This window comes from Phascolarctos cinereus, unplaced genomic scaffold (assembly GCF_003287225.1).
Source record: "Phascolarctos cinereus isolate Bilbo 61053 unplaced genomic scaffold, phaCin_HiC Scaffold_3;HRSCAF=262, whole genome shotgun sequence".
In the NCBI taxonomy this organism is placed as follows: Eukaryota; Metazoa; Chordata; class Mammalia; order Diprotodontia; family Phascolarctidae; genus Phascolarctos; species Phascolarctos cinereus.
The window spans coordinates 68994965-69009615 of NW_027555736.1; the positions used below are offsets into that span (position 1 = coordinate 68994965).

The 14651-nt window shown below is 43.3% G+C and overlaps 1 protein-coding gene across 6 annotated transcripts in view; it reads right to left on the bottom strand.

Moving 5' to 3' along the window:
• Positions 1–14651, bottom strand: part of ARHGAP22 (Rho GTPase activating protein 22) — a 353201-nt gene that overhangs the window by 46810 nt on the left and 291740 nt on the right. Inside the window, exon 1 of one of the 6 annotated variants that reach the window (XM_020997094.2) lies at positions 12491–13030. The exons of the other annotated variants lie outside the window; for them this stretch is intronic. Within the exon in view, the coding sequence (XP_020852753.1) occupies positions 12491–12734 (244 nt within the window). The 5' untranslated portion in view covers positions 12735–13030. Of the gene's footprint in view, positions 1–12490; positions 13031–14651 lie in introns of those variants that run through there. 6 annotated transcript variants of the gene reach the window in all.

The following is a 14651-nucleotide window of genomic DNA, read 5'->3' on the forward strand; positions in this document are numbered from 1 at the left end:
GCGAAGACTTGGATAAACTGATGCAGAGTGAATTAAGTACAATTTATACAACAGATAAACAAGTCTGGAATACTTAATAACTCTGAGCAACACCACGAACAAATGACCAAACCCGATTCTATAAAACTGATGATAAGGAATGCTACCCATCTACCCACAGAGAATGGATGGACTCAAAGCGCAAAATGACAGACATTTATGGACGTGGCCAATGTGGGGATCTATTGTGCTTTATTACATATGTGTGTGTGTATGTATACACATGTATATATATACATATATACACACACACATACACATATACATATATGTATATATGTATGTATATATATACATATATATTTGTGGGGGGGGTTGTTTTTCTTTTTTCTTAATGGGGGATGGGAAGAAAATAAACGCTTCTTAACTAAAATTTTTAAAAAAGAAACTAAGACTCCCACAATAAAATAAATGCTAAATACTGAGGATTTAAATCTGTAGGCAGGGAGCCAAGATGCAGGGGTTTAGGGGAGGGGAGGAGACTAGATGGCTTTGTACCCTTCTATCTCCACAACTATAATCTATGATATATCTAAAAGAGGAAGCTGGCATGATGATTATCAAGACCTATCCTTCTCTTCATTAAGCCTGGGTCAGGGTGGAAACACTAAACCTAATACTTGGTGCTCTGCTTTCTTTTCTGGAAGATGTTATTCGTAGATGGCATTAACTGCTATTTATGACTCTCTTCCCATAAGCACCTACACGTGACTCAGTCCTGGGAAAATGGATATGGCAAGTTCACACCGAACTATATAGAGTGCTTTAAGCATTACTGCACAGTGTTTTATCTTATCCGCTCCTCACAACAGCCCCAAGAAGTAGGTGCTGCCATTAGACACTGAGTCTGAGAGAGGTTAGTGATTTGCCCAAGGTCATACGTAGTATGTGTCTCAGACATGACTGGCAATTAGGTCTTCCTGACTTGAGCTAGTATCCATTAACCAGGGGTTCTTTGCATGAGGTCTTTGACATTTATAAATACATACATATAAGTGTGTTTGTTTGCCTCACACCTATCAGATTGGCTAACATAACACAAAAGGAAAATGACAAATGCTAGAGGGGATGTGGGAAAATTGGAACACTAATGCACTACTGGCAGACTTGTGAACTAGTACAACCATTCTGTTGAGCAATTTGGAACCATGCCCAAAGAGTTATAAAACTATATACCCTTTGACCCAGCAATACTACCACTAGGTCTGTATCCCAAAGAAAAGGGAAAAGGACCTATTTGTGCAAAAAAAAAAAAATTACAGCAACGCTTTCTGTGGCAGCAAAGATTTGGAAATTGAGGGGACACGCATCAACTGTGGCATGGCTGAACAAATGATGGCATATGGTTGTGATGGAGCATCATTGTGTTATATGAAATGCTGAGCAAGACAGTTTTGGAGGAATTGCCTTTTTCTCCATATGAACTATATGGGCACCAGGCTTTGGAGTCTGTCCCCCAGGACACTAAGCCTGAGCCCTTTCATATTGTACTCAGGGAAGTGTTTCTTCTCCAACTAAATTTTTCATTCATTTTGATACTAGGCTCCCCAGTGAACCTGCTCTTGCCACAAGCTAACTCATTGGCCGAGCCAGCTAATAGATGTACCCTGGGGCCACTGGATTCAGGACACACTACTAAAGCAGCATGATAAGAGCTGTTTCTTTATAGATTTCCCAAGTAATTTTCCAATGAGATGACTGCTCATCACTGCTGTCTGGAGGGGTTTCCTGTTCTGGTACAGAATGGACTAGATATCCTCAGAGATCTCTACTAACGGGAAGATTCTTGGGAGTTTATGAGCCTGAGATTGGGCAAACCATTATTTTGCTTTCCCTGAATTCTTTTTACTATCAAATCTCTTGGAAATGTTATTTAGACAGAAAAAAAGGTTATTTAGACTGAAAAACCCTAGAACTTGTATGAACAAATAGAGTTCACAGGAACTCACTGATTCACTACACTAATTCTCTGAAGAAGAAATTAATGTTAAAAAGAATCCATGAAGGACATGTTATTGAGGGTTATGGCCACTTTTGTTTTTGATTTTTGCCACTTTTAAAATCGTGTTACAAAGGATGGCTCCTTGGATACAGAAAGAAAAGAAATATATTTGAAGGCGATATTAAAACAAAAGACATAATTAAGCAAAAATCAGTCACTTAAGAAAGGCAAAAAAGTGATGGAGAGTCCAATGAGTTTTTCAAGCCATTCTTTTTTGTGCAAAAATTAATTGAGCAAGATATTTTCCCCTACTCCTTTGCAGAAGTAGGAAGGGGTTGATAAGTGTGGAACATTACATATAACACTGAAGTGCTAACTGGTTTTACTGAATTTATTTTTCTCTTCCTATTTAAAAAAATGCTTTGCTATATAAGAAATAGCCTTTGGGAGGGGTGAAACGTAATTGATACAAAAAAAGGGACATCAATTAAAATCTATAAAAATAACCAAGGTGACATTTCCAGGCTCTGGCAATAAAAATTGTTAGCCTTAGTGCTAGGACCTTTCTTGTTATCATGGAGTTAATTATCAACTAGGACACAGAATTGAAGGACATGATTTCAAAGCTTATTGCTTCTGTAAACTACTTGTCTAATATAATCCAGAATGAGTTTACCGGTTTGCTGAACTACAAAGGTAAAACAATTTTTCTTGTTATTTGTGGACTACCCAGAACAGAAGAGTTAAATGATTGGGATGTCAATATTATCAATGAAAGGGTTTCTACAAAAGTAGATGACTTCATCACACTCATGAAAAGACCAAAAATGGACTGCCATCCAAATTCTTTAGAAATTACTATTGAGTGGACTAGAAACACAAACTCAAAATATACGTTTCACGAAATACACAAAATAAGATAGACAAGAATCATAAGAGTCCAAAACTGTGACAATTTGGAAAATGTAATGGGGAAGTAGGGGCAGCTAGGTGGTGCAATGGATAGCGTGTCGGGCCTGGAGTCAGAAAGGCTCATCTTCCTGTGTTCAAATCTGGCCTCAGACACTTAATAACTGTGTGACCCTGGGTAAGTCATTCAATGCTGGTTGCCTCAGTTTCTTCATCTGTAAAATGAGCTGGAGAAAGAAACAGTAAACCAGTATCTTTGTCAAGAAAACCCCAAATGGGGTCACAGAGAGTCAGACATGGCAGAAACGACTGAACAACGATAACATCAAGAGAGCTGGCCCTGAAATTAGAAAACAGGAGCACAAACATGATTCTGGCACTTACCGAACGCATCACCTTGGGAAAATCACTGAACCTCTCTGGGCCTCGGTTTCCTCACATATAAAATGAAGAGCTTGAACTAAATGACCTCTAATCTCTTTCCCAGCTCTAAATCCTTTGAGCTTGCTTTTCTTTAAGATAACAAAATTATAAAAAACAAAAAAGTTTATTTCAAAACTTGGGGGCTAATCTTTAGACTAGCAATATGACGCGGCAAAAAGAGAAGCAGATTCCAGCTCTGCCCTTGCTAGCTGTGACCTCAGACAAGACCTTTCATTTTTCCAAGCCTCAGTTTACTCATCTCTAAACTGTAAATAATACTTTTACAAGTTACACCAGGGAATTATTGGGAATTTAAATTCACAGGATTATTTGTGAATATAAAAATGCAGCATAATTATCATAGGATCAAAGACAGAGATGGAAGGGACCTTAGAGGTCATATGGTCCAACCCCCTTATTTTACAGAGGAGAAACTGAGGCCAAGAGAAGTTAAGTGATTTGCCTAGGATCACACAAATAGTGACTGCAGGAAGAATCTGAACCCAGGTCTTCTTGACTCTAAAGCCATCACTATCTACTGCTCCAGTGGTTCCCATTTAGTGGTTCATGAACCCTTTGGGGTTTTGTAACAATGGTTCACACCTTCTGGGGTGGGGAACCTTTGGCCTCAGGCCACATGTGGCCCTCTAGGTCTTCAAGTGCAGACCCTTGACTGAATCCAAACTTTGGGCTCAGTTCCTCACTCCTGGTTGAGGGATTCATGCTAAAACTTCTTTAATGGCATCTTAGACTGGTAAATAATTACAGAGTATCTTAAGTAGTATATTAAATTACCCTGGAGGTTTATAACACTTTTTTTTTGGTTAGCAGAGATTCATGAAATAAAAACCATTGGAAACCACTGTACTAGTCCATGTTGACCATTCCATTCCCAGGATCTAACTAGGCTGGGCACATTTACAGACATACAGCTGCTTCGCTGTTCCATCTGTTCTTTACACAGATCCAATCCCTTTCTTAATGGCCTTCACTCCAGGACATAGACATCATTTGGAATCAATCAATCTATTAACAGCTTAATAAGGCCAAGGTCCCCCCACTACATCCTGGGCCATTTCCAGTCAGCCTAATTAATATCTGGCCACTGGACCCCGCTGGCTCTGGAAGAGAAAGTGAGGCTGGTGACTTTGCACAGCCCTCCCTCACTTCAATCCACTTGCATGTCATGGCCTCACCTCCCTGATGTCATGGTCCTCTTTGAGAAAGAAAGACACACAAAAACAATAAGCATTCATAATGTGACAGATGCCATCTTAGGAGCTGGAGACACAAAAACAAAAATGAAACAATCTTGTCCCTCAAGAAACTCACATTCACCTGGGGAGAGGGGAAGACAACACATATAACTATATAAAGCATATGCAATGTAAATACAAGGTTATGGTGGGCAGGGAGAGGGAGAGGGACTAGTAGGAGAGGGGACCAGAGAAGGCTTCACATAAGTGGTAGTACCTGAGCTGACGGTCAGAAATCAGAACTCTCCCCCATCTTCTTCCCCCCCTCCCCAAGCACAGCTGGTGCATCTTCTTCGGGAAAAGAAGTTATCTTTCTATCAGGACTTAATTTTAAAAAGGGAGGGGGCCTTCAGGACAGTACCTAAAGGAAAGATGGTATCATTCACCCACTTCCTCCTGGGTCTTTTTATTTGCTGTTGGGTTTTAGAAACAAGTTTGAAAGTACAGGTCAATTTTATCTGGGTGGCTGGACTATTTGAAATGCAAATTCATGAAGTTGTTTTAAGGATTAATTGCTAGTTAAAGGCAGGACAACAGAAATGTACATCAGTATTTTCTAACCTGGAACGCTACTATCCAGATATCAGTCAAACTCTCAGAATTCTCCAGCTGCCCTCGTTAGCCATGTAGCTCTGAATAGGAAATAGAGGTTTGTTTGTTTGTTTGTTTTTATAGGAGCTGGAAAGAAAATAAGAAATCCCTTAGTCTGACCCTTTTGTTTGACAGAGGTGAAAACAGGCACAGAGAGGGAAACTGCTTGCTTGTCCTCACTTCACATGGGTAGTAAATTCCCAGGTCTCCTTTTTTCAAGTTATCCCACTTTCCACTCTACCTCAATGAGGCAGAACCGAATAAGGAGGAAGAAGGAGAGTTAGTTGTTGTGTTTATAGCTTTTAAGGTAGTAATACATAGTAGTGGAAGTTTTGTATACCAGTAAAAATCTCCCCCAGATGGAGGAGATAAGGCAAGTACACCCAAAGGACCCCCAGTAAAGCAGGGAAATTATGGTGCTGTAAAAAAAATGGTGTCAATAAAATCTTGTTTACAAAAAATAAAATGTAAAAAGTGTCGTAAGAGAGGCACAGAGAAAGGTGGGGTTCATTCATTCATTCATTCAACAAGCATCTAGGATCTATTAGGAGTCAGGCTCTGGTCTAACTGCTAGAGATATAAAGACAAAAACAGACCCTGCCCTCTAGCTTACATTCCGTATTTGTGTGTGTGTGTGTGTGTGTGTGTGTGTGTGTGTGTGTGTGTGTGTGTGTAAATACAGAGTACATTCAAAAAGGAAGGGGGGAACAATACCATCTACTGCTAAGGACAAGGAAAGACCTTCAGTAAGAAGTTAGACTTGAAATGGGCAAGTTTAAAAAGGGGTCAGGCAATGTGAGTATTTCTTTTCTAGTCTTGCTGGTTACAGCGACTGACTTTAGAAAAGAATGAAGGTCCATTTGAAAGTTAATTAAACACCTACTGCCATTCAAAATAAGATTGCTCCCAAGTCAACACATCCCAGCCAGTAAATCAAAAACATCCCATTCATTTAGTTAAACCTAGATCCAGATGAATAACTAAAAGGAGATTCAGAGGAAGGAGGGAATATATTGGGTTGGGGGGGGAGGGGGAATGACTAACTTCTATATATTGGATCCTAAGTTCTCCTGAGCTCCATTTACGTGTCACCAACTGCCAACTGGACATTCCAAGCTGGATGTGCACCACATCCAAAACAGAACTCTCCTCCACCCCTCAACACTCTCTCTCTTCCCAATTCTCCTACCTGTGTTGAGGGTACTACCATTTTTCCTGTCACGCAGGTTCACATCCTCAGAGACATCTCTCTGCTCCAAACTCCCCTTCTCCCCACAAAGCTACTCATTTGCCAACTCTTGTCGATTTTACCTCCACAATATCTCTAACATTAGCCCCCTCCCCTTTATTCCCCCAACTCTAAACTTCATTCAGGCTCTCAACACCTTTTGCTTGAACTATTGTAATAACTTCATAATTGGTGTTTCTGCCTCATCTCTTCCCTCTTCTCTATCCTCTACAGCCACCAAAGTTTAATTTTCTGAAAGTGTAGGTCTGACTATGCCTCCTTTCTTTTTCAATAAACTCCAAGGGCTCTCTTACCTCAAGGATCTAATGAGATAATGTGCCCTTTAAGCACTTAGTAGAGGTGAGCTATTATAATGAGAGCCGCGTATAAGAAGTTTAAGTAGGGAAGGATATGTAGGTTAAAGACACCAGTTGGAAGGGTGACATTGCAAATGGTGGGGTCCAGGCCAGAAGTTAATGAGACACTTAACCTGGTTGGAGGCAGAGACAATGGAAAGGAGGGCACCAGCAAGATAGCAACAGATAACTATGGGAGGTGGGGTGGGAGAGGCCAGAGGGTTTGAGGGAGTAGGGAGATAGAGAAAAGGAGCAGGAGGGAGTTAGGAAAAAGGAAGAGGAAGAAAGAGACAGGAGTCAAAGATAACTCAGGTTTTGAGTTTGCCCCAGTAATTAGGAAGATGATTAGTGGCATCATGAACAGAAATGAGGAAGTTAGGAGGAAGGCTGTGGATGAGAAGGGGACAAAGGGTCGTAGGTTCATAGGTTTAAAATTTGAAGGGACTTTTGAGGTCATGGAGTCAAACTCCCTCATTTTACAGATGAGAGGACTAAGGCAAAGAGGAATTAAGTGACTTTCTCAGTCTCTCTCTCTCTCTCTTTTTTTGGCTAGGCAATGGGGTTAAGTGACTTGCCCAGGGTCACACAGCTAGTAAGTGTTATGTGTCTGAAGCCACATCTGAACTCAGGTCCTGCTGAATCCAGGGCCAGTGCTCTATCTACTGCGCCATTTAGCTTCCCCTCTCAGTCTCATCATAGAGACATGCTTAGTTTTTTGGTTTTGAGAGTGGATTAGATGCTATAGAAATCCAGGTGGGGATGTGTACTGGGCAGTTGGAAACTCAGAGTTGAATGAAGCAGATTAGTCTTGAGAAAGAGTGTAGAAGTCACCTGCCTAGCAGTGATAGCTGAAGCCCTGGGAGTAGATTAGAAAATTACTAGGAGAAGAGAATAGAGAAGCAAGCCACTACCAGGACCACTGCTTTACCAATTCTTCCTAGTTGTATTCACTGACATTGGTCTTCTTATGTACCCTAGACATCCCTGCTGAAGTCACCCAATATTCTGAAGTGTCCTTTAAGGTGTCCCAAAGAATGGACAGATGCGATACATGGCCTATTCATCTGCACGCCAAAAGGGAGCAAGGGTGGCTTGCCTGCACCTGTGCTCTCTGAGGAGGTTATGGATGAAACAACTGCTTTGGGGGTGTTGCCATGGAGATGTGAGCCTTAGAAAGTCATGGAGGAGACTCTGCCCCAGAGTTTGAAAGCACGGAAGCTGGGAGACAGATTTGGAGGAAGATTGAGATAAAGAACGAAGTTCCAACATGACTGCCAGTTATCCAGCTGGGGGGCCCAACGTGGGGTGGAGGACCACTGCCTCCCATCTTCAGCCCTAGCACACCAAGACTATTTTGGGTTGCTATTGAGTATGCTGGAAACCATGAGCTGCCATCAGAGTCAAGAGAAACCCGCGTGACCTCGAGCAGTTCACTTAGGGCCTCAGTTTCTTCCTCTGTAAAATGGTGACTGACTGAGAGAGGCAGCATGGCAAAACTGATAGAGCACAAGACCTGAGTCAGAAAGAACCAGGTTTGAATCCAAAATCACACAACAGTGTGACCCTGGGTAAGTCATTTAACCTGTTTGCCTCAGTTTCCTCATCTGCAAAATGGGGATAATAACAACACCTACCTTGCAGTGTTGTTGTGAAGATCAAATGAGATATTTGTAAAGCAGTTAACACAGTGCCTGGCACAAGGTAAGCACTATATGAATGTTAGGAAAGAAAGGAAGGGAGGAAGGAAGAGAGGAAAGAAGGGAGGGAGAGAAGAGAGAGGGAGGGAAGGAAGAAAGGAAGGCAGGCAGAATTTGGCTTCCGATAGTATGTGACCCCGGACAAGTCACCTCAGGTTTCTCATTTGTATAATAAGGTTAAGGAGATGGCCTCTAAGGTCCCTTTTAAGATCTGTGATCCTCATACCTGATGACATTTAAGGTCCTTTCTAGCCCTAAATAATAATAGCTAACATTTATATATCACCTAGTATGTGCCAGGCACTGTGCTAAGTACTTTTCAAAAATTATCTCATTTGATACTTAGAATAACCTTGGAAGACAGGTGCTATTATTATCTTCATTTCACAGTTGAGGAAACTGAGGCAAACAGAAGTTAAATGACTTGCCCAAGGTCAAATAGCTAAGAAGTATCTGAAGCAGGATATGATGTGAGGGCTTCCTGGTTCCAGGACCAGTGCTTGATCCACCGTGCCACGCACTCAGGCTCTGAGAATCTCCTTCTTCCACCTCTAGTGAGCCAGTAGCCTTCTTTTCTTTCTGTCTCACCTCCCTAATTTCTGTTCTCTCCTTCTGATGACGTGGGAACTAAGAGGCAGGAACAGATTCTGTTCCCCAAAGCAAGCAATTCAGGCAGATTTGTCACTCAACTGCTTGCCATCATCGTTATTATTTACGAATCTACTTTCCCTTTACATAAGTGGGAAAATCAAACACTTGTCAGGAATGATTAATGACAGCAGTGGAGTGAGACCTGATGGAAGGTTTTATTGTTTGGTTGTTTTTTTTCTCTTTAAGAGATAGACACTATTCTCTTTCAGGGAGATCTGAGACATTGGGAAGGAGCCCCTTTTAGAGTCCCAAAGAAGACAGCATCTAAACCCAAATCACTATCACCTAGACAGTGATCTAGAAGTCACTGAAACAATCTGGAGTCCATGTAGGAAAAGCCTTGCTTCAGGTGACAAATCTGGAGCACCGATGCTGGGTGCTACTGTTGGCTCTGCTCCTGCCATAGGAAAGATTTGTACCCCCAACCCAGTCCCCCATTAGAACTCTCTACTGAGACTATATTCATATTATTAATATTACCAAGGACAATATTTTCCCCTGATGCCCTTAGGCAGCTAAGTGGGACAGTAGATAGACTAATAGCCCCAGAGTCAGGAAAGACCTAAGTTCAAATCCAACCTCAGACATTACTACCTGTGTGACCTTGAACAAGTCATTTAACTTTGGTTTGCCTCAGTTTCCTCAACTGTAAAATGAGGATAATAGCACCCATCTTCCAGAGTTGTTGTGAGAATCAAATGAGATAATATTTGTAAAGCACTTAGCATATGACTGACCCGGAATAGGCATTGATAAGAAGTATTTGTTCCCTCTCTCCCTTTATACTTATGCTACATGGGGGAGCTCATGGTATAGTTATATGTGTGTGTGTGTGTGTGTGTGTAAGTCCTTATTTTTGTCTTATAAGCCTGCTCCAACAAAGGGCAGAAATAACTTCCCCTACCCCATGTTGAAAATCCAGGAGATCCCGAATTCCACAGCCTACTTAGAATAGGAGAGACAGTATGATGCCAGTAGAAACAACAGATCTGTATTCAATTCTTCCTTCTGACACTTGCTGTCTAACACTAAGTCACTATACATTTCTGAGCCTCAGTTTCCCCATCTGTAAAATGGTTATCCTAAACCCCTATAGTTCTGTTTTACAGGGTTGTTACTAGGTAATATATGAAGTCTTTTGCAAATTTTAAAGTCAGTTATTATTAACAGACTTTGTGGTAAGACCTCAGGTATCTTCCATACCAGGTGCCAATAAGTAGCCCCACCCCCACTCCAGTCACAGCAGATGGTTCCATTCACAAAGGCCTTAATGGGGCTGGGGGGTGGGGAGGGAGACCAGATAAGCCCAGGAGGAAATCCAGCTTGCAGTTGCTCTGACAAAGTTTGTGTTCTACATAGCTAGGTGACCTTGAAGGTTTCTCTCCTTTCCTCCCTCCCCTGCTCTTTCCTGACAGTTCCAATCTTGCCCAGCAGAGCTCATCAGTGAAATGCAAGAAAAAAAAAAAAACACTGGTTACTTGTGAGTTACCTCAAAGGCCCTGGCAGGCCTTAAGAATGAGATCCCAGCCAGAAATCAGTTCCAGTGGCTGGAAACACAGCCAATCCTGCCTGTTCCTCGAGGTCTCAGCCTACGCTTAAAAAAAAAAAAACACCCAACCCACACAAAACCACCAGCTCCTGCCACCAGCCACAGAATTTGGCAAACTGCTGTTCTCCTGGATAAACCTGTTGAAATTCCTCAGGGCGCTGCCTCAGCTGCCTCCCTCTTCCATTCAAGCAGTCCCCCTGGCAAAGGCAGGGATTTCGATGCACCTGGCTAGCTGGTATAAACCCCTCCTCTAGCAAAGATTAGCACCAAAAGGGTGAACATCCCTGTCTTTGCCCTAGGGCCAAGCAGAACCCTGCCTTTCGAGCAAGCAATGGAAGGTGGGAAGGACCATCCCCTTAAACTCATCTGAGGGCCAATGAGAGCCCACATCAAATTTTTTTATGGGAGGTGGGGAGAGAGGAGGTGACATTTTTCCTTTTCCTCCTCAAGTCTTCTCTACTCCAGGAAAACAGGCACTCAGCAACTTCGACAAACCAGCTCTTTTCCTTCTGGCCTGAATAGCTCTCCCACCATTATTAGCCTGACAATGCCCATACATTCAGCGGTGCTGTTCAGACATGCAGTGGGCAGTAAAAACATCTTCCTTCCTATTTTTTTTTCTAAGAACATTCTACAAAGGGAAACAGGAGGGGGAAAAAAAGTTCTCTTTTACCAGCCCCAGGAAAAGGTCGTGCAACACCCCCAGTGTCAAAAACTCAAACGAAGCTTGAGGGCAATTACTCCACTCCAGTTCCGCGGAAAGATGCCACCTTTCAAGCAAGGTCCCCCTTAACCGTCTTCCCCCGAGATGCCTCTAAACGCACTGGAGCCCAACCTAAATGTCTGTCATGCATGTACGACTCCCTTCTGGCAGACAGACACAGTTCTAGTGACACTTGCCCTCTGGTGTCCACAGGAATGAAGAGAGAAGGCAGCCGGGGATGTGTCTGTGCACCAAGGGTGCACCAATGCGTTTGCAAGTCAGCCCTCACACATGCCTAGCACACGCATGCAAACCAGGGTCCGAGCCATGACTCCTACCGAGCTCAAGCATTTCAAAGGAGCCACATTTCACAGCTGTCCTCCAGGTGACTCCCCCGTCCCCCATTTTGTCCTCCTTCCCTCGGCACACGCTCACTCCCAGAACATAGTATTACAGATTTATTGCTGGAAAAAACGACCTCAAGGAGACAATAATTCCAACCCCCTCCCTTCCCTATTTTCTAGGTGAGGAAACTGAGGACTAGAGAAGTGAAAATGACTCGCCCAAGATCATACACTTAGTAAAATGGCCAAGGCAGAATTTGAATCCAATTCTCATTCTAAATCCAGTGCTCTTTGCAAAGCACAGAGTAAAAAACGAAGGAAGCCCCAGGATTGTTCTTTCCGCTTCCCCAGCCCCAAACAGCTTATTTCTATTCCTGCCAACCAGCTGTCTTCCTCTAGAAAAAAAAGAGGGGGGGGAGAAAGAATGAAAGAAGAAAAGGAGGGAGGCAGAGTGAAAAAAAAGTCAGGAAGAAAGGAAGAAGCATTAAACTTACAATACAAAGGAGAAAGAAAAAAGGGAGGGAGGGAGGGAAAGGAAAGAAAGAAAGAAAGAAAGAAAGAAAGAAAGAAAGAAAGAAAGAAAGAAAGAAAGAAAGAAAGAAAGAAAGAAAGAAAGAAAGAAAGAAAGAAAGAAAAAGAAAGAAGAGAGAGAGAGAGAGGGAGGGAGAGAGAAAGAGAGAGAGAGAGAGAGAGAGAGAGAGAGAGAGAGAGAGAGAGAGAGAGAGAGAGAGAGAGAGAGAGAGAGAGAGAGAGATGGAGAGGACGTCCCGAGGGGGCTGCGCAGCGAAAGCCGGGCTGGTACCTCGGGTCCTGGCACAGCACTCAGTTAAGTCGCGGGCGCTGAGCTTTAGGCAGAAGGGAGGCAGCTTCAGGGAGCAGGAGCTGCAGAGGAAGGAAGTCCCGGCGGCTTCGGGCATCAGACACATTTTCCGTCCCAGCCCTGGCTGCCTTCCATGAAGCCAGCGGAGGAGGAGAGCGGAGCGGAGCTCGGCTCTGCTCGGCGAGGCCGCAGAGGCACATCTGGTGCACGCTCCGGGCCTTGGCATCAAAGATGACTTGTGCAGAAAGTATTCTAGGCATCCAATGAAATGTGGCCCGCCAGCCCCATAGACGGCAGGCAGGCAGGCCGGCCGGCCGGCGGCAGGTAGGATCTTGCCCACCTCCTCTCCCTCCCTTTGCCGACTTGGAAAGCCGCAGCCAATGTAAACAGCCGCTAAGTCCCGAGCGCAAGTTTTAACAAAGGCATCCTCCGGGATAGGCCGGGTAATATATTCAGACTCTAATTGCTTGTCAGATCTACTTCGGACAGAACCTCCCGAACAGTTGCTGTCTGCAGGCCTCCTTCACCGAGCAACCTTCGCTAGAGTAAGAGGCAATGAGTTGGTCGGCCCCCAAGCCGGTCTGGTCTGTTCCCTTCCTTCCCTTCTCTTCCCTTCCCCCACTGGTCTATTCCAGTTTCCATCAGGCTACAGAATGCAGGAGGGGGATTTTTCCATCCTGGGCCCCTGCAGCCAGAGTCACAGAGTAACAGCACCCAAGGAGCCTCCAGAGGCACAGAGGTTTGGGGACCTCTTGCCTCCAGCCCCAGCCCAAAAGTTGGGCTTTCTTTTTCGAGCTAAAGAACCCCCCACGCCCTCTAGCTAATCCAGCCCCTTCCCTGGGGGCTGCTTTGCCACTAGGAGGGAGTTGGAGAACAGATACACTGAAATGAGATTATTCCCCCAAGGGGGAAGGGCTTCCTACAGAGAAGGCACTAAATCTTTCCTGTCACTTCACTTCAAAACCCAGGTGAAGGGTTGGGGAGTGGGGGAGGGGGTGTAAGTCACTGAGAAAAATGTCAGGCAGGCAGGAGTTAACCCTAAACTTTAAAAAAAAACCCGTCTTATGGAAATGCTTATTTTATTCAGAATTTTTATGAAGGTGGAAAAAGTGTAAGCTCTTTGAGGGCAGCTATTAGCACAGTGCCTGACTCGTAGTAAACAATTAACAACACTTCTTTCATTTGCAAAAATTAAAAACATCATCTTCCTTTAAACCAGGAGTTCACTTGGCATCTATGAACTTTTTAAAAAAACATTATAACTGTATTTCACTATAACTGGTTTCCTTTGTAATCCCGTGTATTTTGTTTTATGCATTTAAAACATTATTCTGAAAAGGGCTCCCTAGATGTCACTTAACTGCCAAAGATACCCAGGACACACAAATAAGGCTAAGAACCCCTGTTTAGACATATCACAAATAACATAGACATACTTTGGCATTCAGTCATAGGGAAATCGCCTCCACAAACCTGGTTTTAATAAGTGTTATCTGGAGGTTCTGATTTTAAATGAAATGACTGGATAAAAATAGGTATCAGGGGTGGGGGACAGAAGAGGGGGAAACAGAGACAGAGACACAGAGAGGCAGACACACAGAGACAGAGAGATTTCAGAATCCACCAAATGACTGGAAAAGAACACAGTACCAATTTTGGAGTCAGAAGACCTGGGTCTGAGTCCTGGGTCTAACTTGTATGACTTTTGGCTCTAGGAAAGGAATGTCACCCCTTTGAGGTAAAGTGTCTTCATATATAAAAAGGGGGACAAAAAAGCCCCACGAAGCATTATTGTGATGCAAAGTCTTTCCCGAGCCATTTAAATTTGAGATATCTAGTTTAGGTCAGGATCCTCAGCTGTTCAGAAGCTGTGATTCCCTGGTAAGCTGAACTCCATGGCCTCTGAGCTCTACCTCTAAGTCCAACAGCCTATTGTTTGATTTAATGATCTATAAGCCTTCACTCCCTCCCAAAGGAAATTTATGGGATATATTTACTTTTTCCAATAAAAATTTATTTTTTCCTTGAGCCCCAATGGGTTAACTTCTCATTACCTCTTTCAATATCTAGAGATATTCGGAATATGTTCAACACCAAGGTTTGGGGACACCTGGTGTGGCTTCTGAGTGACCAGAATCATGCT